The sequence below is a fragment of the Microtus oregoni genome, unplaced genomic scaffold (genome assembly GCF_018167655.1).
Source record: "Microtus oregoni isolate MIOR12 unplaced genomic scaffold, Mior012 000043F_ref0000047, whole genome shotgun sequence".
Taxonomy (NCBI): Eukaryota; Metazoa; Chordata; class Mammalia; order Rodentia; family Cricetidae; genus Microtus; species Microtus oregoni.
Window position 1 is genome coordinate 11,504,556 of NW_024543210.1, and position 24,050 is coordinate 11,528,605.

A 24,050-nucleotide genomic window follows, 5' to 3' on the forward strand; every position below is an offset into this window, starting at 1 on the left:
GAGTTTGTATGTTTTCTGTCATTTGTGTTGTTGGCCTCTACCTTTAGACCATGTTCGTCTGATATTATTCTAATTTGTTTGTATCTGTTGAGATTTGCTTTATGAGTATGCGGCCAATTTTAGAGAAGCTTCCAGGAAGTGCCGAGAAGAAGGTATATTCTTTTGTGTTTGGGTGAAATGTTCTGTAGATGTCTATTAAGTCCATTTGATCATAACATTTGTTAATTTCATTATTTCCCTGTTAAGTTTCTGTCTGACAGACCTGTTCATTGGTGAGAGTGGGGTGTTAAAGTCTCCCAGTGTTAACGTGTGGGGTTTGATGTATGATTTAAGTTTAGTAATGTTTATTTTACAAATGTGGGTGTCCTTGTATTTGGGGCATAGATGTTCAGAATTGAGACTGTGCCTTGATGGATTTTTCCTTTTACGAATATGAAATGTCCTTCTCCATCTCTTCTGAAAAATTTTAGTTTGAAATTTATTTTGTTAGATATTAGGATAACTATACTGGTTTTCTTCTTAAGTCCATTTGATAGAAAATCTTTTCCCAAGACTTTTTATCTGAGGTAATGTCTGCCTTTGAAGTTGAGATGTGTTTCTTTTATGCAGCAGAAGGATGGATTCTGGTTGTTTTTTTTTTTTTTTCACTTCTCTTTAAAGTTTATTCCAAACAACAGTCTTCAAGCTCACTGTGGTGGCTGACCACGTCCACGACCAAAGCCTCCTCTAAACTGGAACTCGGTGGCTGAGCCAGCCCCGGCCTCAGCTTTCTTGCCAGCACCAGGGGGCACAGGACTCCTTCTGTAGGTGTCTCTATCTGCCTCCCCTCTTGTGAATCTTGCTGGGCGCTCACCATCTGTCCCTTTGGGCCGAGGCCTGCCAGTTTCGGGACTGCTGCGGCACAGGGTGGCAGGCACGATCTCCGGAGGTAGGTGGAGATAATCGCGGAGATACTGGATGCCCTTATTCTTTTTTTTTGTGATTATAATTTTTTTTTATTAAGAAGAAAAAAAACATAAACAAAAAACAAGTTTCCACCTCCTCCCAGCCTCCCATTTCCCTCCCCCTCCTCCCACCCTTCTCCCCCTCCTCCCACCCTTCTCCCCTCCCCCCACTCCTCTCCCCCTCCCTCTCCAGTCCACAGAGCAGTCCGGGTTCCCTGCCCTGTGGTAAGTCCTAGGTCCTCCCCCCTCCGTCCATATCTAGGAAGGTGAACATCCAAACTGGCTAGGCTTCCACAAAGCCAGCACATTAAGTAGGATCAAAACCCCGTGCCATTGTCCTTGGCATCTCATCAGCCCTCATTGTTCGCCATGTTCAGACAGTCCGGTTTTATCCCATGCTTTTTCGGTCAAAGTCAAGCTGGCCTTGGTGAGCTCCCAGTAGATCAGCTCCACTGTCTCAGTGGGTGGGTGCACGCCTCGTGGTCCCGACTTCTTTGCTCATGTTCTCCCTCCTTCTGCTCCTCATTGGGACCTTGGGAGTTCAGTCCAGTGCTCATGTGTGGGTCTCTGTCTCTATCTCTATCCATCACCAGATGAAGGTTCTATGATGATATGCAAGATATTCGTCAGTATTGCTCTAGGATAGGGTCATTTCAGGTTCCCAATCCACAGCTGCTCAAGGAACTAACTGGGAACCTAATGTTGGGCACTTGGGAGCCCCTCTAGGGTCAAATCTCTTGCTCACCCTAAAGTGGTTCCCTTAACTAAGAATTGTGGTTCCGTGCTCCCCTATCCACCTTTCCTTTATCCCAATTCTCCTGATTCCCCAAGTCCCCCCTCCTTCCCTTCTACCTTTTCTCTCCCCATCTCCCCTTACCCCCATCCCCCCCCACCCCCAAGATCCTAATTTTCTCCCCGGCAATTTGGTCTACTTCCCTTAGCCAAGAGGATAACTGTATGTTTTTCCTTGGGTTCACCTTCTTACTTAGCTTCTTTAGGTTCACCTATTGTAGACTCCGTGGCCCTTATTTATGGCTAGAAACCAATTATGAGCGAGTACATCCCATGTTCATCTTTTTGGGTCTGGGACACCTCACTCAGGATAGTGTTTTCTATTTCCATCCATTTGCATGCAAAATTCGAGAAGTCATTGTTTTTTACCGCAGCGTAGTACTCTAGCGTGTATATATTCCATACTTTCTTCATCCATTCTTCCATTGAAGGGCATCTAGGTTGTTTCCAGGTTCTGGCTATTACAAAAAATACTGCTATGAACATAGTTGAACAAATGCTTTTGTCATACGATAGAGCATCTCTTGGGTATATTCCCAGGAGTGGTATTGCTGGGTCCAGGGGTAAGATGATCCCGAATTTCCTGAGAAACCGAAACACTGACTTCCACAGTGGTTGCACAAGATTGCATTCCCACCAGCAATGGATGAGGGTACCCGTTCCTCCACAGCCTCTCCAGCAAAGGTTATCCTTGGTGTTTTTGACTTTAGCCATTCTGACAGGTGTAAGATGATATCTCAAAGTTGTTTTGATTTGCATTTCCCTGATTGCTAAGGAAGTTGAGCACGACTTTAAGTGTCTTTTGGCCATTTGAACTTCCTCTGCTGAGAATTCTCTGTTCAGTTCAGTGCCCCATTTTTTAATTGGGTTAATTAGCATTTTAAAGTCTAGTTTCTTGAGTTCTTTATATATTTTGGAGATCAGACCTTTGTCTGTTGTGGGGTTGGTGAAGATCTTCTCCCAGTCAGTAGGTTGCCTTTGTGTCTTAGTGACTATGTCCTTTGCTTTACAGAAGCTTCTCAGTTTAAGTAGGTCCCATTTATTCAATGTTGCCCTTAATGTCTGTGCTTCTGGGGTTATACATAGGAAGCGATCTCCTGTGCCCATCTCCTGTAGGGTACTTCCCACTTTCTTTTCTATCAGGTTCAGTGTGTTCTGACTGATAGTGAGGTCTTTAATCCATTTGGACTTGAGTTTTGTGCACGGTGATAGATAAGGGTCTATTTTCATTCTTCTACAGGATGACATCCAGTTGTGCCAGCACCATTTGTTGAAGATGCTTTCTTTCTTCCATTGTATACTTTTAGCTCCTTTATCAAAAATGAGGTGTTCATAGGTTTGTGGGATAAAATCCGGGTCTTCTATACTATTCCATTGGTTGACTTCTCTGTTTTTATGCCAGTACCACACTGTTTTCATTACTGTAGCTCTGTAATAGAGTTTGAAGTCAGGGATGGTAATGCCTCCAGAAGATCCTTTATTGTATAGGATTGTTTTGGCTATCCTGGGTTTTTTGTTTTTCCATATAAAGTTGATTATTGTCCTCTCCAGATCTGTGAAGAATTTTGATGGGATCTTGATGGGGATTGCATTGAATCTATAAATTGCCTTTGGTAGAATTGCCATTTTTACTATGTTGATCCTCCCAATCCAAGAGCAAGGGAGGTCCATCCATTTTTTGGTATCCTCTTCAATTTCTTTCTTCAATGCCTTAAAGTTCTTGTCAAATAGATCTTTCACTTCCTTGGTTAGATGTACCACAAGATATTTTATGCTGTTTTTGGCTATTGTGAATGGTGAAGCTTCTCTGATTGCCCTCTCTGCTTCCATATCCTTTGTGTATAAGAGGACGACTGATTTTTTGGAGTTGATCTTGTATCCTGCCACATTACTAAAGCTGTTTATCAGCTGTAAAAGTTCTTTGGTGGAGTTTTTGGGGTCGTTTATGTACACTATCATATCATCTGCAAATAACGAAAGTTTAACTTCTTCCTTTCCAATTCGAATCCCCTTGATTCCATTATGTTGTCTTATTGCTATTGCTAGAACTTCAAGCACTATATTGAAGAGGTATGGCGAGAGTGGACAGCCTTGTCGTGTTCCTGAGTTAAGTGGGATGGCTTTGAGTTTCTCTCCGTTTAATTTGATGTTAGCTGTCGGCTTGCTGTATATAGCTTTTATTATATTTAGGTATGACCCTTGTATCCCTAATCTCTCCAAGACTTTTAACATAAATGGATGTTGAATTTTGTCAAATGCTTTTTCAGCATCTAATGAAATGATCATATGGTTTTTTTCTTTCAGTTTATTTATATGCTGGATTACATTGATAGATTTTCGTATGTTGAACCAGCCCTGCATCTCAGGGATGAAGTCTACTTGACCATAATGGATAATTTTTCGGATGTGTTCTTGGATTCGATTTGCCAGTATTTTGTTGAGGATTTTTGCGTCGATATTCATGAATGAGATTGGCCTGTAGTTCTCTTTCCTGGTTGAGTCTTTGAGTGGTTTTGGTATCAGAGTAATTGTGGCTTCATAAAAGGAGTTTGGTAATGACCCTTCTGTTTCTATCTTGTGGAATACATTAAGGAGTATAGGTATTAGATCTTCTTGGAAGATCTGGTAGAATTCCGCATTGAAACCATCTGGTCCTGGGCTTTTTTTGGTAGGGAGGTTTTTGATAACCTCTTCTAATTCTTCGCGACTAACAGGTCTATTTAGATTGTTCACCAGGTCCTGACTTAACTTTGGTATATGATATTGATCTAAAAAAGTATCCATTTCCTTTACATTTTCCAATTTTGTGGCATATAGGCTTTTGTAGTAAGATCTAATGATTCTCTGAATTTCCTCTGTGTCTGTGGTTATGTCCCCCTTTTCATTTCTGATCTTATTTATTTGCAAATTCTCTCTCTGCCGTTCGATTAGCTTGGATAGTGGTTTGTCAATCTTGTTGATTTTCTCCAGGAACCAGCTTTTTGTTTCATTGATTTTTTGTATTGTTTTTTGTGTTTCTATTTTGTTGATTTCAGCCCTCATTTTGATTATTTCCAGTCTTCTACTCCTCCGAGGTGAGTCTGCTTCTTTTTTTTCTAGAGCTTTCAGGTGGGCTGTTAAGTCTCCAATGTGAGCTTTCTCTGTTTTCTTTAACTGGGCACTTAGTGCTATGAACTTTCCTCTTAGGACTGCTTTCATAGTGTCCATAAGTTTGAGTATGTTGTTTCTTTATTTTCATTGAATTCCAGGAAGACTTTAATTTCTTTCTTTATTTCTTCCTTAATCCAGGTATGGTTCAATAGTTGACTGTTCAGTTTCCATAACTTTGTATGGTTTCTGGGGGTAGCATTATTGTTGAATTCTAACTTTAATCCATGGTGATCTGATAAGACACAGGTGGTTACTAATATTTTTTTGTAACTGTGGAAGTTTGCTTTGTTACCGACTATGTGGTCGATTTTCAAGAAGGTTCCATGAGCTGCAGAGAAGGTATATTCTTTCCTATTTGGATGGAATGTTCTATAGATGTCTGTTAAGTCCATTTGATTCATTACCTCCATTAATTCTCTTATTTGTCTGTTAGGTTTCTGTCTGATTGACCTGTCCATTGGTGAGAGAGGAGTGTTGAAGTCTCCTACTATTAGTGTGTGCGGTTTGATGGCTGCCTTGAATTTTAGCAATGTTTCTTTTATGTACGTGGGTGCTTTTATATTAGGGGCATAGATGTTCAGGATTGAGACTTCATCCTGATGAACTGTTCCTGTTATGAGTATAAAATGCCCCTCTCCATCTCTTCTGATTGATTTAAGTTTAAAGTCAACTTTGTTAGAGATTAGTATGGCCACACCTGCCTGTTTCTTAGGTCCATTTGCTTGATAGGCCTTTTCCCAGCCCTTTACTCTGAGTAGGTGCCTGTCTTTGTGGTTGAGGTGTGTTTCTTGTAAACAGCAGAATGTTGGATCCTGTTTTCTTATCCAATCGCTTAGCCTGTGCCTTTTTATAGGTGAGTTGAGTCCATTGACATTAAGTGATATTAATGACCAGTGGTTGTTAACTCCGGTCATTTTTTTTAGTCGTAGAGTTTGTGTGTTTCCCTTCTTTGTTTTGTGTTGGTGAAGGGTCTCTAGATGTCTGAGTTATTGTGGTCATTGTTGGACTCCTTGGTTAGTGATTTTCCTTCAATTACTTTCTGTAAGGCTGGATTTGTGGCTGCGTATTGTTTAAATTTGTTTTTATCCTGGAAAATTTTATTTTCTCCATTTATAGTGAATGAAAGCTTGGCTGGGTATAGTAATCTGGGCTTGCATCCATGGTCTCTCAGTTTCTGCAGTACATCTATCCAGGACCTTCTGGCTTTCATGGTTTCCATGGAGAAGTCAGGTGTAAGTCTGATAGGTTTACCTTTATAAGTAATTTGGCCTTTTTCCTTTGCAGCTCTTAATATTCTTTCCTTATTCTGTGTGCTTTGTGTTTTGATAATTATATGGCGAGGGGATGTTTTTTTTTGATCCAGCCTATTCGATGTTCTGTATGCTTCTTGCACCTTCATAGGAAAATCTTTCTTTAGGTTGGGAAAGTTTTCTTCTATAATTTTATTAAATATATTTTCTGGACCATTGAGCTGCCCTTCTTCTCCTTCTTCTACTCCTATTATTCTTAGGTTTGGTCTTTTTATTGTGTCCCATATTTCCTGAATGTTTTGTGATGAGAGTTTGTTGGACTTGCTGTTTTCTTTGATCAGTGTGTTTATTTTCTCGATGGTGTCTTCAGAATCCGAGAGTCTTTCTTCTATCTCTTGTATTCTGCTGGTTATGCTTGTTTCTGTAGTCTCTATTCGTTTACCTAGATTTTCCATGTCCAGACGGCCCTCTGTTTGTGTTTTCTTCTTTGCCTCCATTTCAGTTTTCATGTCTTGAACTGTTTCCATTATCTGTTTGATTGTTTTTCCTTGGTTTTCTAGGGTATCATTCACTGACTTATTCAATTCTTCAAACTTTCTGTTATATTTCTCATCCATTTCTATAAGGGCATTTTTTACATGCTGTTTAAGGGTGTCAATCACTTTCATGAAGTCAATCTTTTCTCCTTCCTCTTGATTAGGGGGTTCTTGTCCTCCCGTTGTGAGGTCGCTTGTTTCTGGTAGCTTCATGTTGCTTTTCAGCTTGTTGGGCGAATTCTTGCCTTGACGTCGGCCCATCTCTTCTTCCAAATGCTCCCTATGGATCTTCTTTTACCGGATCAGGTCTCCTTGCCTACCAAACGCTGTCTCTCCCCAATGTTGGCTCTCCCAATGCTGGGTCTCCTGGCGCCGAAAGATCAGGCCTCCGTGCTGGTTGGGCAGCTCGCAGACAAAGCGCCTACCCCGCTTGGTGCAGGCAGGCCACAGAAACAAAGGAACTGCTGCCCGCCCGGGAGCCCCGGGTACTCGGACCCAGCGCCCAGATCTGCCCTTATTCTTAAGGTACCAATAGAATGGTCTCCTGGCAAACTGCTCCTTCACATAGCCTCGAGACTTCAGAGACTGCATGGCCTTCATGACATGAAGGTTGGGCACGTTCTTGTCTGCCAGCTCAGGGTGTTTGGGCATATGGACATCCTTCTTGGCAACCATCACTCCTTCCTTAAAAAGGAGCTCATAGATGGCAATCCGGTTCTTCCGGGATGGAGGCTGGAAAGAAACTGGATTCTGTTTTTATATCCATTCTCTTAGCCTGTGTCTTTATTTTTTTATTTTATTATTATTAATTATTATTATTTGAATTTTTTCGAGACAGGGTTTCTCCGTAGTTTTTGGTTCCTGTCCTGGAACTAGCTCTTGTAGACCAGGCTGGCCTCGAACTCACAGAGATCCGCCTGCCTCTGCCTCCCGAGTGCTGGGATTAAAGGCGTGCGCCACCACCGACTGGCTTAGCCTGTGTCTTTTTATACGTGATTTGAGTCCATTGATATTAAGAGATGTTATTGAACAGTATTTATTAATTCCTGCTATTTTTTGGTTTTGATGGTGATGCTACTGTGTGTGTCTCCCTCTTTGAATTTTGCTGCTGTGATATTATCTATTGTTTGTGTGTTTGTGGATATAAATGAGTTCCTTGGGTTGAATTTTTCTTTCTAGTTCTTTTTATAGTACTAGATTTTTGGACAGGTATTTTAAAATCTAGTTTTGTTATGAAATATCTTGTTTTCTCTTTCTATGTCTATTGAAAGTTTTGCTGGGTATAGAATTTTCTGGGCTGGTATCCATGATCCCTTGGTGTCTGTAAAATGTCTATCCAGCATCTTCTGGCTTTTAGGGTTTCCACTGAGAAGTTGGGTGTAATTCTGATAGGTCTGCCTTTATATGATACTTGGCCTTTTTCCAGAGGAAGTTAGGGTAACTGTCCAGACAGCCAGATGTCTCTGTCATTCTAGAGTTTTGGCAGTTGCTTACAATTTACTTCCCGTTTACTTAGGTAATATTATGTCCTTAATATAATATATAATATTATATCTGGGGTCTTTGATGGATTTGAAGACTAGATGGTTATAATTATAGTTTTCCTTAGTTATGATAAAAGATAAATTAGGTATGGAACTTTTGACTCACAAAGATAAAACAGAAGATAGAATGTTTTTTAATTTTGCCAAATACAAATAGATTAAATATTGTAAATGTAATTCTTGCTTGATGGCTGTTTTGTTATATGTAATTTTCTATTTTAAAGTTATTTTCATTTTAATTAGACAGAAAAGGAAAGATGATGTGGGATGTCTTTCTGTATGTTGTGAATGTCTTATTTCCATTGTTTAATTAAGAAGCTGATTTGGTCAATAGCTAGGCAGAACAGAGTCAGGCAGGAAATCCAAGTAAAGGTAAAGGGAAATAGAAGGTGAAATCTGAGAGACTCCAGCAGTCACCAGGGAAGCAAGATGTGAGGTAGCAAGCCACAAGTTCTGTGATAAAATATAGAATAACAGAAATGAGTTAATTGAAATTGTAAAAGCTAATTAATAATAAGCCTGAGCTAATAGGTCAAACAGTTTGTATTAATATTAAGTCTGAGAGGTTATCTTAAAAATGGCTACAGGATGGGGGGGGGTGTCAAGAAACCTCTGACCCATTTAGCCAATGACCTTTGGGCAGCAAGCCCTAAGGCATGGTCTTGTCTGCATATGTGATTGCTTAAAAGCGGGGGGGGGGGGGGGGGTATACTCTCTTGCTTTCTCAGTTGGATGGTTGGACCCCAGCTACCCTGGTCAGAATGACAGGACATAGCAGCTGGATTGTGGCAGAGTCTAATGTGCATCAGTGAGTGTTTATCCCTGTTTTATACCTAAATAAATTGAGACCCTTTAACAGACTCGCATGGTTTCATGTGATAAGTGGCATCCTTGTGAGCAGACCACTGCCCATTAGTCACGGTGGGCGTGACTCTCCCTGCCACTAGAGTTGGGAGAACATTTGGGGCTAAGCCAATGGCTGACTGAAGCCAGCCCCCAGGAAAGGGAACACGGCCTGTTGCCTGGTTCAAGTGTAGGTGCTTATCTGCTGATAACTCCATCTTTTGAATTACCTGCTCCAAGCCCCTTCTGCCCTGTGCCTTCCATTTGTGGCCAGAGCTGCCTAACTCTAAGCAGCATAACCGTGTCCATACTCAGGCTTTTAAAAACCTCCACCATCAGGCTCGCCCAGACCCGCCAGGCACCACACCAATAGGCATGTACGCTGTGGTGTCCCCCGCGTGCTCTGTGTCCTACATCCCAGTGTACCCCAGACTGATTCCCAACTCGACTCCCTGATATGACCCAGCCCGGGCAACTCTAGAGTCAGCTCACCTGGTCCACCTGTCTGCTCACCAGGCGTACACACACCGCCAGCCCCTGCCAGCTTACCACTTGAGGCCCTGCAGTACACTCCAAGCGAGCGGTTTTCACTTAGCATGCCTCTCAGACACCCACCGTTGAGGAATACTATCTTAAGGTGTGCGACTTTTGTTTACACTGCATTTGATTAACTGTGAAGCTGTGTTACTTTGCCAGTCTAAAACACCTGATGGTCCTAATGAAGAACTGAATGGTCAATGGTGAGGCAGGAGAGAAGAATAGGTGGGGCTGGCAGGCAGAGAGGATAAATAGGAGAACCAAGGAAGAACAAAAGCAAGAAAACAAGGAGAGAAGGACATCAGGGGCCAGTCACCCAGCTACCAAGCAAGCCATGGAGAAAGAAGTAAAGAAAGGTTTATAGAAATGGAGAAAGATAAAAGACCAGAGACAGAAGGTAGTTGGGTTAATTTAAGAAAAGCTGGCAAGAAACAAGCCAAGCTAAGGCCAGGCACTCATAAGTAAAACTAAACCTCTATGTGTGATTTATCTGCGAGCTGGGTAGTGGGCCCCTCAAAAGGCCAAAAAAGTAAAACATAGCACAGCAGCCGACAGTGGCGCTGACTGCGGCCACATGTATCCGGCCCCATTCCGAGCTGCCTGAAGGAGCTCTGGGGCCTGAGCTCAGCTCCCGCTTGCGTGTGGCACGGGGCCCACCTGGTGCTCTCCCCAAGCTCAGCCTGCAGAGTTGGTCCCTGTAGGTTCCATTCTGCTTAGAAATTACAGGGCAAACTCAGGAGCACCAAGCCAGAGTGGTGTTCCAGGACCTGCTTTGGTGCTGCACCTGCGACACCTGCTGGCCAACATTTTTTATTACATCTTGAATTTTTTTTCTTTTTTAACCCAACACTGGATCTTTCTGCAGCTAGGATAATCTTCCAAGGATTTTACCAGAGGAAAATAAATGGATAACTTTAAACTTAAAACTGATAATTAAATAAATAATATGTGAATAAATAAATAAATAAGTGAATGAATATTTTTTTTTCCAATTTGTAAGCCCTTTTCCACACTAATGATAAAGAATATCAGGCAATTAAAACCTGCACATTTCTGCTATGAATGCAATGCTAGGAGCGATATGCAACCCAGCTGGAATGAATACATTTTTAGCTGTAGTTGTTATTAGTCTGACAATTCACATCTTTTCCTTAAAAATGGTTTGATAATAATGCTAAACGTGAGAAACTAACTAAAATTATACAGAATTTCCATAATGGTTATGAGAAATTGGAAGCAATTTACAGGCAGTACAGATAGTCACTAAGGGACACAGCGCAGCCTGGCAGAAGGTGAAAGCTTCAGCGATGTTAACCCAGACGAGGGAAAGAGTTGTGACAGACTAGCAAAAAAACCCACTAGCTTCAGGAAGCGATCTGCAAGCCATAGAGAGAGACACTGTAGAGGTCAAGGCAGACCCGATGAAGAAGGTAAAAGCCTTTGAATTATTTACAAATGAGGAAAACAAGAAACTGACTGATTTTATAAACGCTTTAGATGTTTTACATGGTTTGGGAAGTTCAGACCCTACACAGGTCAACTACTAATAGTTTTTCAAACCTTAGAAGAACTTACTAAAGCTGACAGAAAGTGTGTTCAGACAGAGATGTAAGAAGTTAGAGGAGACAGCCTCACCATGACCTTATAAAATTAGAAAAAAAAGCTGCCTAGAGTTGTCAGCACACCTGCTATGCTTTATCCTGTTACTGTTTACATCAGTAATAATGAAAAGTCAGGAAATGACAACTCTGCTGAAGGATGCAGACAGGAACCTGTTCACAGGACAGATGTAAGAAATATTAAGGAAGCAATAATGTCCTATGGTATGCATTGAACATATGTGAGACAGATGGTGAATATGTGGTCCTCTAGGAATAGGAACACCCCTATTCCAAGTGACTGGAATCAATTAGTCTCAGCAGTATTAGAATACAGTGCTCAGTTAGAATGGAAAAGCTGGTTAAAAGAAGAAACTAATACCCTTGAACAGTAGGGTAAGGTTAGAAGTTATGAGATTTCCCAAGATCAAATTCTTGGCACAGGTCATTATGGTGATGTAAATAGTCAGGCTACATTCAGTGAACACACCCTGTACCTATGCCATACAGCAGCCTTAAATGCATGGGACTAGATTCAAGAATCAGGAGAAAGAATTGAGTCATATACTAAAGTTACACAAGGCCCAAAAGAACCCTTCACTGACTTTTTGCAAAGATTGACTAAAGCTATAAATAGAATGATTTCAGACTCAGAAGTTAGATGAGTACTAATTAAATCTTTGTCTTTTGAAAATTCTAATTTAGGATGCAAAAAGATAATTGGGCCTTTAAAGGTCAGATCACCACCAATAGATGAATGGATCCAAAACACAGGCAATATAGCCTCTTAACTATAGCAATGAGACTTGGCTATGAGAGGCAATTTCCAAAAGCCTGAAGAGGCATCAAAATGTCGTCAAACGTTTTAATGGCAAACCAAGTCATTTAAAAAGCAGTTGTTAGCCCGGCGGTGGTGGCCCACATCTTTAATCCCTGCACTCGGGAGGCAGAGGCAAGTGGTTCTCTGTGAGTTTGAGATCAGCCTGGTCTACAAGAGCTAGTTTCAGGACAGGCTCCAAAGCTACAGAGAAACCCTGTCTCAAGAAACCAAAATAAATAAATAAATATTTTTAAAAAAGAAGAAATTGTTGACAGGGCATTCCTAGAAATAATGTTTCTTCTAGGATGACCCAAATAAAAGGCTCCAACCTTCTGAATTATGCAGAAGATGTGACAAAGGCCAACAATGGACCAAGAGACAAACAAGGCAACCCTTCACCAACAGGAAATGTATTAAGGGGCCTTCCACAGGCCCACATGTTAAATGTGCTCCAGTCATTCCCAGTCACTGTAGAGGAAACTCCTCCCCAGAACAATTTAAAAATCCACTGCCTATTGTAATAAACCATACTGCTCTGGATGATAGAACAGCTTTAGAATATGAATCAAAAATTCCAAAAGAAGCCATAAAATGAATATTTTTGCAGACTTCTATAAATGACCAAAGACCAAAGCTTAGGACACATATAAATTGGATTGTACTTGAAAGTCTTTGGGGCACAGGAGTGGATGTGATTACACCTACACCAGAATCATGGCGTCTGAATTGACCTTTTCAGGAGGTACATTTTCAGTTCTTTGGGACTAAAACCCTATATCAGGTAAAAACAAAGCAAGAGATGGGTTGAATGCATAGGATCAGAAGGACACAAAGGAAAATTGATGTCATATGTGGCTAATATAGCAATGAATCTCTAGGGTTGTGATCTGTTACAACAATAGAATACCCAGATTAACATTTCTCCAATCTTCACTTGAAGAGTGGAAGGAGTGAGATTACGAGCAAGGAGGTCAAGACCATAAGGGGTTTACCCACTGAGACAGTTTACCTGAGCTAATGGGAGCTCACCAGCTCCAACTGGACTGGGACTGAACAAGCATGGGATCAAACTAGTCTCTCTGAATGTGGTTGACAATTGGGGCAGACTGAGGGGCCACTGGCCGTGGCATTGGGATTTGTCTCTACTGCATGTACTGGCTTTTGGGGATCCTATTCTTTTTGAATGTATACCCTGCTCAACCTAGATGTAGTAGGGAGGGCCTTGGACTTTCCACAGGGCAGGGTACCTTGCCCTCTCTTAGGATTGGAGGGGGTAGGGGTAGGGTGTGTGGAGGGAATACTCAGGGAGCGGGAGGAGGGGAAGGAATGAAAATTTGGATTGGTATTTTTTGAGTAATAAAATAAAATAATAATAATAAATGAATAAAGAAACTGACTCGGCCTGTTGATAGGCAGAACTTAGGTGGGCGTGGAAAACTGGATTGAGTGCTGGGAAAAGAAAGACAGAGAAGAGACACTATGGAGCTGCCACCAGAGTCAGACATGCTGGAACTTCGAGGGTGGGCCACAATCTCGTGGTGATATACAGATTAATAGATACAGGTTAAATTAAGATGTAAGAGTTAGCAAATAAGAAGCTAGAACTAATGGGCCAAGCAGGGATTTAATTAACACAGTTTCTGTGTGGTTATTTTGTGGCTAAGCTAGCTGGGCTGCTGGGATGAACAAGTGGGCCCTCTTCCTACAAATTGGTGGCCACGTGGCCAACTAAATCCACATAAAACCTGAGAGGGCTTGGAAAGGAATTCTAGACAAAAAAAAAAATACAAAGTTTTACACAGCTTCTTGCTGATTGCTGGTGGTATGCAGCAGCTCCTTGAAGAGAGGTTTTCCTGATTCATCCGTAGCAGGAGAAGGACTCACGTGGTTTTAAAACACAGCTTTCTGGGCCATGATGCCAGCACAATCTCTTTCTCTAGAGGTCTGGCTTGAGCAGACTGTTCCAGCTTGCTTAATGGTGGCATGGACTGGCTGTGTGCCTACAGTTAGGGCACTGTGCATGTCTCTCAGAGGTGGTGAGCAGCTCTGCCATGCTCAACTGTGATGAGCGCCTGTGCTGAGTGAGCAGGCAGTGTCGTATAAACCATAATAATAGAACAACTTAAGTTTTAGACTGGGACAGCAAGCAGAAAGTACCGAATATACCATATTAACGGCACACCTTGGAAAATAAAGAATTACAGATATGCAATAGAGACAAATCCAGATGGAAAAGAACTCTAAATGGGTCACAATGTTGGATAAATGTACACCGGCTTAGAAGAGAGAAGAAAAAGAGTATAGAGAGTCATAAAATAAAGTTAACTCTTTTTTTTTAAAAAAAGTAAAGTTTTTAAAGCGACAGAGTACAGACAGTCATAGATGAAAAGAAGCAAAGAAAAATAAGCCACATAAAGATGAAAATTTTTCTCTCATGATTTTTGTTTCTACAATTCCCTCAGGTTGTGTTTTCTCTATTGTCTCTATTTCAGTTTTCAAATCTTGAATAGTTTCTTTGTCTGTTTGATTGGTTTTTCCTAGTTTTCTTTAAGGGATTTGTTGATGTCTTCCAATTTTTTATTTGTCTTTTCCTCCATTTCTTTGAGGAAATTTCTCATTTTCTCTTTAAGAGTCTCAAACATTCTCCTGAAGTTATTTTTGAGGTCATTTTCTTCTGCTTCATCTATATTTAGTTGCTCAATTCTTGCTGTTGTAGGGTCTCTAGATTTTACTGGTGTCATGTTGCTCTTTGTGCTGTTGCATGTGTTCTTACCTTGTCTACTCATCTTTTCTTTTAATTGGTGTAGTTGGGGATGTCTGTGACTCTGGTGATTATTGAAGCCTTATACTTTAAGCTGTATAGGTATTAAAAATTATAGGTCAATAATCATCCACATTTGTCATACTTATAGTTAGACCAATCAGGTTATTTAGATACATAGAGATTGTATTCTTTATAGGTAATCTTCATCCACTTCAAAGAACTGTAGCATATGGCATTTAAATAATTTAGGATTCGGTTTATGTAAAACACAATTGCTCCTGGCAGCACAAATCTATTCCCACAAGAATGTTGGGCACCAAAGACACTCCTCTTGGAGCTTGTTTTCTTCTTGGAAAAACTGGCCTTTGGACAAAAGAACTGCCCTGCCTTGACCACTGTCAAAACGTACAGTGTCCAGATTGGACAAACAGGATATAAGCAAAAAGACTGCAAAAACTTGCCACGACAGGGTAAAATGCTTTTGAAAATTGCCCTGCCTCTGAAAATTGTCTGTTAGTTACTCTAAACCTTAGCCAAAGTTGGTTGCCCCAATGTTGCACATGAGACTTTGGGTGATTGCCAAGGTAGCTGGTTGGTGCTGTCATTCCTTGCATCTTTTGTAAGTTGCTTGATTGCACGTCCTGTTTACTCAAGTAATTTCATTTCCCTTCTCAAGTCTTTGATGCAGTTGAAGACTAAACAGGCATAATTACTTTCCTCTCATGAATTAACCAAGCCATTTCTAATTCAAGACTTACATACCTTAGGATAAGGCAACTATTAAAACATATAGCATATGTTTCTTGCTTGATGTTGTTCATGCTGGTTGTAATTTTATTTTTTTTTTGTTTTTTTTTATTGGTCATTTACTTTATTATGACCATCTGTCCCCTAAAGAAAAGAAAACGTTATAGACTCCATGGGCATAGACATTATTTTAGAGACCAAAACAGATGGAAATCTTTTTTTTTCTTTTTTCTTTTCTTTTTTTATTGAGAAAAGGAGAAAAAAGAAAAAAAAAAACAAGTTTCCACCCCCTCCCAGCCTCCCATTTTCCTCCCCCTCCTCCCACCCTACGCCCCATCCTCCCACCCTTCTCCCCCTCCCCCCACTCCTTTCCCCCTCCCTCTCCAGTCCAAAGAGCAGTCAGGGTTTTCTGCCCTGTGGTAAGACCTAGGACCTCCCACCTCCGTCCATATCTAGGAAGGTGAACTTCCAAACTGGCTAGGCTCCCACAAAGCCAGAACATGAAGTAGGATCAAAACCCCATGCCATTGTCCTTTGCGTCTCATCAGCCCTCATTGTTCGCCATGCTCAGAGAGTCCAGTTTTATCCCATGCTTTTTCAGTCACAGTCTAGCTGGTCTTGGTGAGCTCTCAGTAGATCAGCTCCACTGTCTCAGTGGGTGGGAGCATCCCTCGTGGTCCCGACTTCTTTGCTCATGTTCTCCCTCCTTCTGCTCCTCATTGGGACCTTGGAAGCTCAGTCCAGTGCTCCAGTGTGGGTCTCTGTCTCTATCTCCATCCATCACCAGATGAAGGTTCTATGATGATATGCAAGATATTCGTCAGTATTGCTCTAGGATAGGGTCATTTCAGGTTCCGTATCCTCAACTGCCCAAGGAAGTAACTGGGGACCTCAGCTTGGGCACCTGGGAGCCCCTCTAGGGTCAGGTCTCTTGCCAACCCTAAAGTGGCTCCCTTAACTAAGAATTGTGGTTCCGTGCTCCCCTGTCCAACCTTCCTTTATCCCAATCCTCCTGTTTTCCCAAGGCCCGACCTCCTTCCCTTCTAACTTTTCTCTCCCCATCTCCCCTTACCCCCATCCCACCCCACCCCCAAGATCCCAATTTTCTCCCCGGCAATTTTGTCTACTTCCCTTAGCCAAGAGGATAACTATATGTTTTTCCTTGGGTTCCCCTTCTTACTTAGCTTCTTTAGATTCACCTATTGTAGACTCCGTGACCTTATTTATGGCTAGAAACCAATTAGGAGTGAGTACATCCCATGATCATCTTTTTGGGTCTGGGATACCTCACTCAGGATAGTGTTTTCTATTTCCATCCATTTGCATGCAAAATTCGAGAAGTCATTGTTTTTTACTGCAGCGTAGTACTCTAACGTGTAGATATTCCATACTTTCTTCATCCATTCTTCCACTGAAGGGCATCTAGGTTGTTTCCAGGTTCTGGCTATTACAAAAAATACTGCTATGAACATAGTTGAACAAATGCTTTTGTCATATGATATGGCATCTCTTGGGTATATTCCCAAGAGTGGTATTGCTGGGTCCAGGGGTAGGTTGATCCCGAATTTCCTGAGAAACCGAAACACTGACTTCCATAGTGGTTGCACAAGATTGCATTCCCACCAGCAATGGATGAGGGTACCCCTTCCTCCACAGCCTCTCCAGCAAAGGTTATCATTGGTGTTTTTGACTTTAGCCATTCTGACAGGTGTAAGATGAAATCTCAAAGTTGTTTTGATTTGCATTTCCCTGATCGCTAAGGAAGTTGAGCATGACCTTAAGTGTCTTTTGGCCATTTGAACTTCTTCTGTTGAGAATTCTCTGTTCAGATCAGTGCCCCATTTTTTAATTGGGTTAATTAGCATTTTAAAGTCTAGTTTCTTGAGTTCTTTATATATTTTGGAGATCAGACCTTTGTCTGTTGCGGGGTTGGTGAAGATCTTCTCCCAGTCAGTAGGTTGCCTTTGTGTCTTAGTGACAGTGTCCTTTGCTTTGCAGAAGCTTCTCAGTTTTAGTAGGTCCCATTTATTCAATGTTGCCCTTAATGTCTGTGCTTCTGGGGTTATACATAGGAAGCGATCTCCTGTGCCCATCTGTTGTAGGGTATTTCCCACTTTCTCTTCTATCCTTTTCAGTGTGTTCTGGCTGATATTGAGGTCTTTAATCCATTTGGACTTGAGTTTTGTGCACGGTGAAATATGTGGGTCTATTTTCATTCTTCTACAGGTTGACATCCAGTTATGCCAGCACCATTTGTTGAAGATGCTTTCTTTCTTCCATTGGATACTTTTAGCTCCTTTATCAAAAATGAGGTGTTCATAGGTTTGTGGGTTAAAATCCGGGTCTTCTATACGATTCCATTGGTCGACTTCTCTGTTTTTATGCCAGTATCACACTGTTTTCATTACTGTAGCTCTGTAATAGAGTTTGAAGTCAGGGATGGTAATGCCTCCAGAAGATCCTTTATTGTATAGGATTGTTTTGGCTATCCTGGGTTTTTTGTTCTTCCATATAAAGTTGATTATTGTCTTCTCAAGATCTGTGAAGAATTTTGATGGGATCTTGATGGGTATTGCATTAAATCTATAAATTGCCTTAGGTAGAATTGCCATTTTTACTATGTTGATCCTCCCCATCCAAGAGCAAGGTAGATCCATCCATTTTTTGGTATCCTCTTCAATTTATTTCTTCAATGCCTTAAAGTTCTTGTCAAATAGATCTTTCACTTCCTTGGTTAGATTTACTCCAAGATATTTTATGCTGTTTGTGGCTATCGTGAATGGTGAAGCTTCTCTGATTTCCCTCTCTGCTTCCCTATCCTTTGTGTATAAGAGGGCGACTGATTTTTTGGAGTTGATCTTGTATCCTGCCACATTACTAAAGCTGTTTATCAGCTGTAAAAGTTCTTTGGTGGAGTTTTGGGGGTCGCTTAAGTACACTATCATATCATCTGCGAATAAGGAAAGTTTAACTTCTTCCTTTCCAATTCGAATCCCCTTGATCCCATTATGTTGTCTTATTGCTATTGCTAGAACTTCAAGTACTATATTGAAGAGGTATGGCGAGAGTGGACAGCCTTGTCGTGTTCCTGAGTTAAGCGGGATGGCTTTGAGTTTCTCTCCGTTTAATTTGATGTTAGCTGTCGGCTTGCTGTATATAGCTTTTATTATATTTAGGTATGACCCTTGTATCCCTAATCTCTCCAAGACTTTTAACATAAATGGATGTTGAATTTTGTCGAATGCTTTTTCAGCATCTAATGAGATGATCATATGGTTATTTTCTTTCAGTTTATTTATATGTTGGATTACATTGATAGATTTTCGTATGTTGAACCAGCCCTGCATCTCAGGAATGAAGCCTACTTGATCATAATGGATAATATTTCGGATGTGTTCTTGGATTCGGTTTGCCAGTATTTTGTTGAGGATTTTTGCGTCGATGTTCATGAGTGAGATTGGCCTGTAATTCTCTTTCCTGGTTGAGTCTTTGTGTGGTTTTGGTATCAGAGTAACTGTAGCTTCATAAAAGGAATTAGGTAATGACCCTTCTGTTTCTATATTGTGGAATACATTAAGGAGTATAGGTATTAGCTCTTCTTGGAAGTTCTGGTAGAATTCCGCATTGAAACCATCTGGTCCTGGGCTTTTTTTGGTAGGGAGGTTTTTGATAACAGCTTCTAATTCTTTGCGACCAACAGGTCTGTTTAGATTGTTCACCTGGTCCTGGTGTAACTTTGGTATATGGTATTTATCTAAAAAAGTGTCCATTTCTTTTACATTTTCCAGTTTTGTGTTATACAGGCTTTTGTAATAAGATCTGATGATTCTCTGAATTTCCTCTGTGTCTGTTGTTATGTCCCCCTTTTCATTCTGATCTTATTAATTTGCGTATTCTCTCTCTGCCGTTTGATTAGTTTGGATAGGGGTTTATCAATCTTGTTGATTTTCTCCAGGAACCAGCTTTTTGTTTCATTGATTCTTTGGATTGTTTTCTGTGTTTCTATTTTGTTGATTTCAGCCCTCAGTTTGATTATTTCCAGTCTTCTACTCCTCCTAGGTGAGTCTGCTTCTTTTTTTTCTAGAGCTTTCAGGTGGGCTGTTAAGTCTCCAACGTGAGCTTTCTCTGTTTTCTTTAAGTGGGCACTTAGTGCTATGAACTTTCCTCTTAGCACTGCTTTCATAGTGTCCCATAAGTTTGAGTATGTTGTTTCTTTATTTTCATTGAATTCAAGGAAGACTTTGATTTCTTTCTTTATTTCTTCCTTAATCCAGGTATGGTTCAGTAGTTGACTGTTCAGTTTCCATGAGTTTGTAGGCTTTCTGGGGGTAGCATTGTTGTTGAATTCTAACTTTAATCCATGGTGATCTGATAAGACGCAGGTGGTTACTAATATTTTTTTGTAACTGTGTAAGTTAGCTTTGCTACCGAGTATGTGGTCAGTTTTCGAGAAGGTTCCATGAGCTGCAGAGAAGAAGGTATATTCTTTCCTCTTCGGGTGGAATAATCTATAGATGTCTGTTAAGTCCATTTGCTTCATTACCTCCATTAATTCTCTAATTTCTCTGTTAGGTTTCTGTTTGATTGACCTGTCCATTGGTGAGAGAGGAGTGTTGAAGTCTCCTACTATTAGCGTGTGTGGTTTGATGGCTGCCTTGAGTTTTAGTAATGTTTCTTTTATGTACGTGGGCGCTTTTATATTAGGGGCATAGATATTCAGGATTGAGACTTCATCCTGATGAATTGTTCCTGTTATGAGTATAGAATGTCCCTCTCCATCTCTTCTGATTGATTTAAGTTTGAAGTCAACTTTGTTAGAAATTAGTATGGCCACACCTGCTTGTTTCTTAGGTCCATTTGCTTGATAAGCCTTTTCCCAGCCCTTTACTCTGAGTCGGTGTCTGTCTTTGTGGTTGAGGTGTGTTTCTTGTAGACAGCAGAATGTTGGATCCTGTTTTCTTATCCAATCCCTTAGCCTGTGCCTTTTTATAGGTGAGTTGAGCCCATTGACATTAAGTGATAATAATGACCAGTGGTTGTTAACTCCGGTCACTTTTTTAGTAGTAGGGGTTGTGTGTTTCCCTTCTTTGAGTTGCGCTGGTGAAAGGTCTCTAGATGACTGAGTTATTGTGGGCATTGTTGGACTCCTTGGTTAGTGATTTTCCTTCTATAATTTTCTGTAAGGCTGGATTTGTGGCTGCGTATTGTTTAAATTTGTTTTTATCCTGGAAAATTTTGTTTTCTCCATTTATAATGAACGAAAGCTTGGCTGGATATAGTAGTCTGGGCTTGCATCCATGATCTCTTAGTTTTTGCAGTACATCTATCCAGGACCTTCTGGCTTTCATGGTTTCCATAGAGAAGTCAGGTGTAAGTCTGATAGGTTTACCTTTATAAGTAACTTGACCTTTTTCCTTTGCGGCTCTTAATATTCTTTCTTTATTCTGTATATTTTGTGTTTTGATTATTATATGGCGAGGGGATGTTTTCTTTTGATCCAGCCTATTTGGTGTTCTGTATGCTTCTTGAACCTTCATAGGTACCTCTTTCTTCAGGTTGGGAAAGTTTTCTTCTATAATTTTATTAAGTATATTTTCTGTACCGTTGAGCTGCACTTCTTCTCCTTCTTCTACTCCAATTATTCTTAGGTTTGGTCTTTTTATTGTGTCCCAAATTTCCTGAATGTTTTGTGATGAGAGTTTGTTGGACTTGCTGTTTTCTTTGATCAGTGTGTTTATTTTCTCTATGGTATCTTCAGTGTCTGATATTCTCTCTTCTATCTCTTGTAATCTGTTGTTAGTACTTGTCTCTGTCATTCCTGTTCGTTTATCCAGATTTTCCATCTCCATTCTTCCCTCGGTTTGTGCTTTCTTCATTGCTTCCATTTCATTCTTCATGTCTTGAAACGCTTCCCTAACCTGTTTGATTGCTTTTTCTTGTTTCTCTTGGTTTTCTTGCGTGTCTTTGAGCGATTTATTCATTTCCTCTACCTTTTTTTTTGTAATCTCTAATTGTTTATGGCAGTTTTTCACCTCCTGTTTAAGGTCCTCTATTATTTTCATATAGTTCACTTTTGAGTCGATTTCTTCTATTTTTTCAGGAGTAGGGTGTACAATTCTTCTTATTTCGGGATCCCTGGTTTCTGGTGGTGTCATGTTGCCTTTCAGGTTGTTGGAGGAATTCTTGTATTGGCGCCTTCCCATCTCTTCCTTCAAATGGAGCCAGGAGAGGCCTGGTCTCTTGATCCAGTCTTTGCTGTGATTGACTCTCTGGGTATATCTCTTCAGTGTAGAAGCAGGAACCCGTCCTGATGGGATTCCTCAGCAACTAAACAGGGCCGCCGGTAGCCCAATGATCCAGGGCCAACAGGATTAATGGAGCAAGGGGGGAGGGCGGTATCCAGGAGCGCGCAGGAAGCCTGGTGCAGGAGCTGAAGGTGCCTGGCTCCCTTACAGGGGACCCTGAGGCCTGCCCGGTAGGCAGGCACTCACTGCTCTGGGTGGGTCGCCTTAGCTTAGGAGCTTAAAACTGTACTTGAGCACTGGTCCTAGCATACAGCAGGGCAGGGTTGGGGAGGGGTGCTGTGGGGTTGGGTCGTGCGAAAGAAAGACAGCCCTGCAGAAGGAGCTGGGGGAGGGGGTTTGTGCTCTCTTCCGGGACAGTCCGCCCCTGGATAGCACACACTCACCCGTCCTGATGGGATTCCTCAGCAACTAAACAGGGCCGCCAGTAGCCCAATGATCCAGGGCCAACAGGATGTGTAATTCTAATTTTTATATATGGTATTTGTTCTTATTGTATTAATTTTGTGTTAAGCTTAGAATTCTTTTATTTAGACAAAAGGGGGAGATGTTGTGCAAACTCCTTAAGCTTATAGCCTTTAAGATACTTTCCCATTTTGGACATGGTCACATGTACTATATATGCAGATGTAAAAGTGTGCATAGCCACTTTGGCTGTTGGATTCAGTCCCAGTTCCCCACCCATGCCAGAGGACTGCTGATCACCACTTTTTCTGTGAGCCTACCCCTAAATAATAAATAAACATTTATTATACTTCAATCTGGGCCAGTGTGGGACTATTTTATTTTAAGCAGCAACACCTTTAGATTCTGAAAGTATTCAATGACAGATACCAGAATATAAAATGACATAAAAACTAGATCAAAGAAAAATTTAAAACCAAAACTTTTTTCAGTTTGGAGACAGGGTCTTTTTTTCTTTCTTTCTTTTTCGAGACAGGGTTTCTCCGTAACTTTTGGTTCCTGTCCTGGAACTAGCTCTTGTTGACCAGGCTGGCCTCGAACTCGAGACAGGGTCTTATTATATAGTCCAGGCTGTCACTGAATACATACTTTTTCTGCTCCACTGTTCTGAGTGCTGGGATTACAGGGATTATTATGTCACCATACCTCATTACAGGTAAGAAAATTAAATAAACTTATTATGAAGTATTCAGGGAAGATCTAAAAACAAGGTATGTATCTAGTAGTAAGATAGTTCTAAGTGACTTTTCAAGATAAATTAGCATGTTAGCAAAAGTGATTAAAGAAGACAAAATAGTTGAGGCCAACAGGAACATTCAGCTACTTAACAGTGATTTGAATTATGTTTTAAAGTTCACTCACAGGCCTTTGTTTGATAACTTGGTCTCCATCTGCTGCTATTGTTTGTGGAGCAGTGAAAATGTTTAGACAGAGGGTATAGATGGTGGACACAGGTTATAGATAGACCACACTTCTGGTTAACTTTCTGTTACACACCTGTTGATATGAACAGCTGCTTTGTTCTTCAGCCAACATAGATAGGAGTTAATGTCACTACCATATTTTCCCTAACCTGCTAGACTACTCTAGGAAACAGTGAGCCCCAGGACGTTTTTCTACTTTTTTTTTTTATGTCAGGTCACAGTGATGAGAAAACATAGCTGAGACAGCTGGTGAGATATGTGTACAATAGAGAAGAATCGGACGGTTGTCAGCTACTGCACGGGTGCTGAAATTCAACCCCTGCCCTCTGCAAGAGCAACAGGTGCTCCAAGCCACTGTGCCATGACTCCAGCCCCAAGATTCCCTTAAGCTTATTTGCTTAGTAAGTGCTCATGACTCCTGGGGCTCTGAGATCTCTTATCACTCATGATAATCTTACTTTCAGTAGTAGGGGTGATTATAAAACAAGAAAATGCCCCTAATCTTAGGCTTACAGTCCCCGAGGGGCTGGCATTTCTGAGTAGTCCTTTCTGTTCCTCCTCCATGCACAAATGAAACCACAGCACTGTCCTCTTTCACAAATCTCCCCCATGTGTGCCAGGTCTGATACCGGGCTGTAGCCATCACTTTCTGGGTCCTGGGAACAGGTTCACCAAAAGCACACAGAGACAAATCCTTTGGAGTTGTGTTGCTGCCTGTTTGAAACCAACACCTGGCTCGATTGCTGTATTCTTTGAGTCCTCTATGATGGAATCACCTTCCCCTCTTTTTAGTATCACAAACTGGTTTGGCATTCTCTATAAGACCTAAATGACT

The 24,050-nt window shown here is 41.1% G+C and overlaps 1 protein-coding gene across 1 annotated transcript; it reads right to left on the reverse strand.

Annotated features, from left to right (window-relative positions):
• Positions 1 to 686: 686 nt before the first annotated feature.
• Positions 687 to 10,186, reverse strand: LOC121434296 (40S ribosomal protein S10-like). The gene is made up of 3 exons (XM_041633105.1): positions 10,070 to 10,186; positions 7,168 to 7,404; positions 687 to 962 (listed from the first exon to the last, which is right to left on the reverse strand). Exons 1-3 carry the CDS (start codon positions 10,184 to 10,186, stop codon positions 687 to 689), a joined length of 630 nt encoding a protein of 209 aa, XP_041489039.1.
• Between the last annotated feature and the right edge of the window lie 13,864 nt (positions 10,187 to 24,050).

Coding starts and splice junctions, on each gene's coding strand:
- LOC121434296 (XM_041633105.1), bottom strand. CDS start 10,186: ATGGGGCCGGATACATGTGGCCGCAGTCAGCGCCACTGTCGGCTGCTG. Junction 7,405..10,069: donor CAGATAAATCACACATAGAG/GTTTAGTTTTAC, acceptor GTTTCTTTCCAG/CCTCCATCCCGGAAGAACCG. Junction 963..7,167: donor AGGGCAGATCTGGGCGCTGG/GTCCGAGTACCC, acceptor AAAAAGAATAAG/GGCATCCAGTATCTCCGCGA.